Raw genomic sequence first — 2,751 nt, forward strand, 5'->3', positions numbered from 1 at the left:
ATCATAAGTAGGCAAAGGAAGGAAACAGAAGGGAAGGAAGGGCGGGAGAGGAGGTAGCCTCATGCTGCTGTCAGTATCAGAAACCAAACCTTTATCATTAAATTGATGAAATTCAATGTTACACTACTTAGCATAATGACTCTAGACAGCAAACGAAAACTGCCCCTGAACTAATACTGCACACTAAACTGTGACACATTCCGACTCACCTGGTCCCACAGGCATCATCCCAGGAGGAGGGGGGCCCATCATTGGCATCATGGGAGGGCCTCCCATGTGGGGTGCAGGCATCATGCCAGGCCGAGGAGGACCCGCTAAAATACACAAGGAAGCTGCGGTTAGAGATTTTACAGGCTGACATGTTCCTCAGTGAAACTAAGAGGCTCACAACTGGATCAAACACTTAAATAATAAACTTCCTACAGCTTCTTATTCTAACAGTAGATTCACAACTATAACATGTCATGAGATCCAAGACAGCCATCACTACACAGAGGAAACCCTGTCTCTAATAAAGAAAAGAAACATAAAAGAAATAACAAAACTGGGTAGACAAAAACATAAAATGAGAGTCCTTGGATGTGAAAACATTCTGGGCTCAGTACACAGCTCAGTGGTAGGGCACGGGCTCAGTACACAGACAGTGGTAGGGCATGGGCTCAGTACACAGACAGTGGTAGGGCATGGGCTTAGCTTGTATAAGGCCCCTGGGCTCAATCTCCAGGACATTTACTAGTGTGAAATCAAAAAATCATCTTGAAAAAACAAACAAAAATACCAGGGGTTAGAATACTGGCTCAGTGGTTAAGAGCACTGGGACTCTGCCAGAGGTTCTGGGTTCAATTCTCAGAACCCACATGGCAGCTCATAACTATCTAACTAAAGCTCCAGGGGACTCTTTTGGTTTTTCAAATCAAGGCTTCTCCATGTACCCTTGGCTGTCCTGGACTTGCCCTGTAGACCAGGCTGGCCTTGAACTCAGAGATCCACCAGCCTCTGCCTCCCCAGGGGAAGGGACTAAAGGCGTACGCCACCACTGCCTGGCACCTAGTTCCAGGATCTCATGCCACCTCCTGGCACCAGGCACACACACAGCACACTCACATATGAGGGCAAAACACACATAAAACCAAATAAAACTTAAAATTCTCCAAAACGTGTTTGGTTTTGTTGCTGTTTGGGATAGGGATGTACTACATAAGAGGATCTGGGCTAGCCTGAGACACTGAAACGGAGAGGGGAAAAAGCAGAGGCACAAGCGGCCCCCAGAGGGTCTGACGGACGTCAGGGAGCGGCTTGTCAAGAAGCCCTGTTCTTTGTTCACACCCACCATCACAAGACTTAGCTTGGGTCTCTCAGTCTCTCCCAGGGAAGCAAAAGGATGATGACCTTGTACAGATACACGCCTGTCCACTACAAGGGCAGGCCTTCCCAGAGAACAGATGCTCACGATGCACTCCACGGTTTGCTATCCAACTCTTACCTTTCATAAGGTTAGGTAGCTTAAAAATTGGGAAAAGACAATGAAGAGCCTAATTTGTTGAATTATATCTACTCATGATTTGTTTATCTCACAGGTTCCTTCTGAGCCCTCTGTACCTTGGAAGTCACAGAAAAAACACTGACACTCAGCATTAGCCCTAAGGCAAGCACTGTGACAACCCCGGCCCTTGGGAGGCTAGGACAAAAAGACTACTGAATTTCACAGCAGCCTATGCTATACATTAAGACGTTGCCACCCTAGTATAGTTATGCATGAACCTTCAGTCCCAGCACTTGGGAGGCGGAGGCAGAGGCAGGCAGATCTCTGAGTTCAAGGCCAGCCTATTCTACAGAGAGAGGTCCAGGTCAGCCAAGGCTACACAGAGAAATTCTGTCTTGAAAAATAAAAAGAAAATAAACGAAAAGCCCCCAAAACTGTTTTAGAATGTCTACAACTAAAAGCTGGGGAGATAACTTAGTCTGTAGTTTCAGTTCCCAAGATAACTCGAGGAGAGTGGCAAGAAGCTGCAATTCCAGTACTGAGGAAGTAAACACAATCGGACCCCTGGGGCTCACTGGCCTGCCTATCCACGGAGTCTCAAGGCCAAGATCCCAGTGAGTCTAGAAAATGAAAGGCCAGCAGGATGTCTCAGTGGGTAAGGAGGACATTAGATGCCTACCCTGACAACCTGTGCTCCACCCATCAGACCCACAATGCAGTAGGAGAGAACTCAGTCCTCCAAGTGTCCTCTGAATTCCACATAGCACAGTATGTACCTGTACACATGTACACACAATACGTATATATGTACACATCATACACACACACACACACACTATGGGCATGGTGGCACACACCTTTAGTCCCATTTGGGAGGCAGAGGTGGGCATATCTCTGTGAATTCTAGGCCAGCCTGGCCTACAGACAAGTTCCAGGACAGCCAGGGCTACAGAGAAACCCTGTCTTGAAAAATCAAAAAACAAAAACACAAACGATAAAGCATGTTCTTTTTACAATCACACAACAGAGGAAATGGTTCGGTTACAGTTGTGATTTTCGATTAGTGACTACCTAGTCAGTCACTGAGATCTGGGAGCTGACAATGTGAGCAGGCGCACACCTTGACATGACACCTCTGACACTTACGGAGACTGGGGGGAGGCGGGATCATGGCCCCTGCAGGCGGAGGAGCAGAGAACGGAGCGGGTGGGATCTTTCCTTGTTGAAATGCAGCCGCTTAAGGTAAGGAAACAAAATGACCGTTAGAA

General features: G+C 47.3%; 1 protein-coding gene across 1 annotated transcript in view; it reads right to left on the minus strand.

Moving 5' to 3' along the window:
* Positions 1-2,751, minus strand: part of Snrpc (small nuclear ribonucleoprotein polypeptide C) — a 10,470-nt gene that overhangs the window by 2,599 nt on the left and 5,120 nt on the right. Inside the window, exons 5-6 of the mRNA XM_028777089.1 lie at positions 2,630-2,719; positions 210-314 (exon numbers count right to left, since the gene is read on the minus strand). Of these exons, the coding sequence (XP_028632922.1) occupies positions 210-314; positions 2,630-2,719 (195 nt within the window). The remainder of the gene's footprint in view (positions 1-209; positions 315-2,629; positions 2,720-2,751) is intronic.

The sequence above is a fragment of the Grammomys surdaster genome, unplaced genomic scaffold (genome assembly GCF_004785775.1).
Source record: "Grammomys surdaster isolate TR1022 unplaced genomic scaffold, NIH_TR_1.0 277, whole genome shotgun sequence".
NCBI lineage: Eukaryota > Metazoa > Chordata > Mammalia > Rodentia > Muridae > Grammomys > Grammomys surdaster.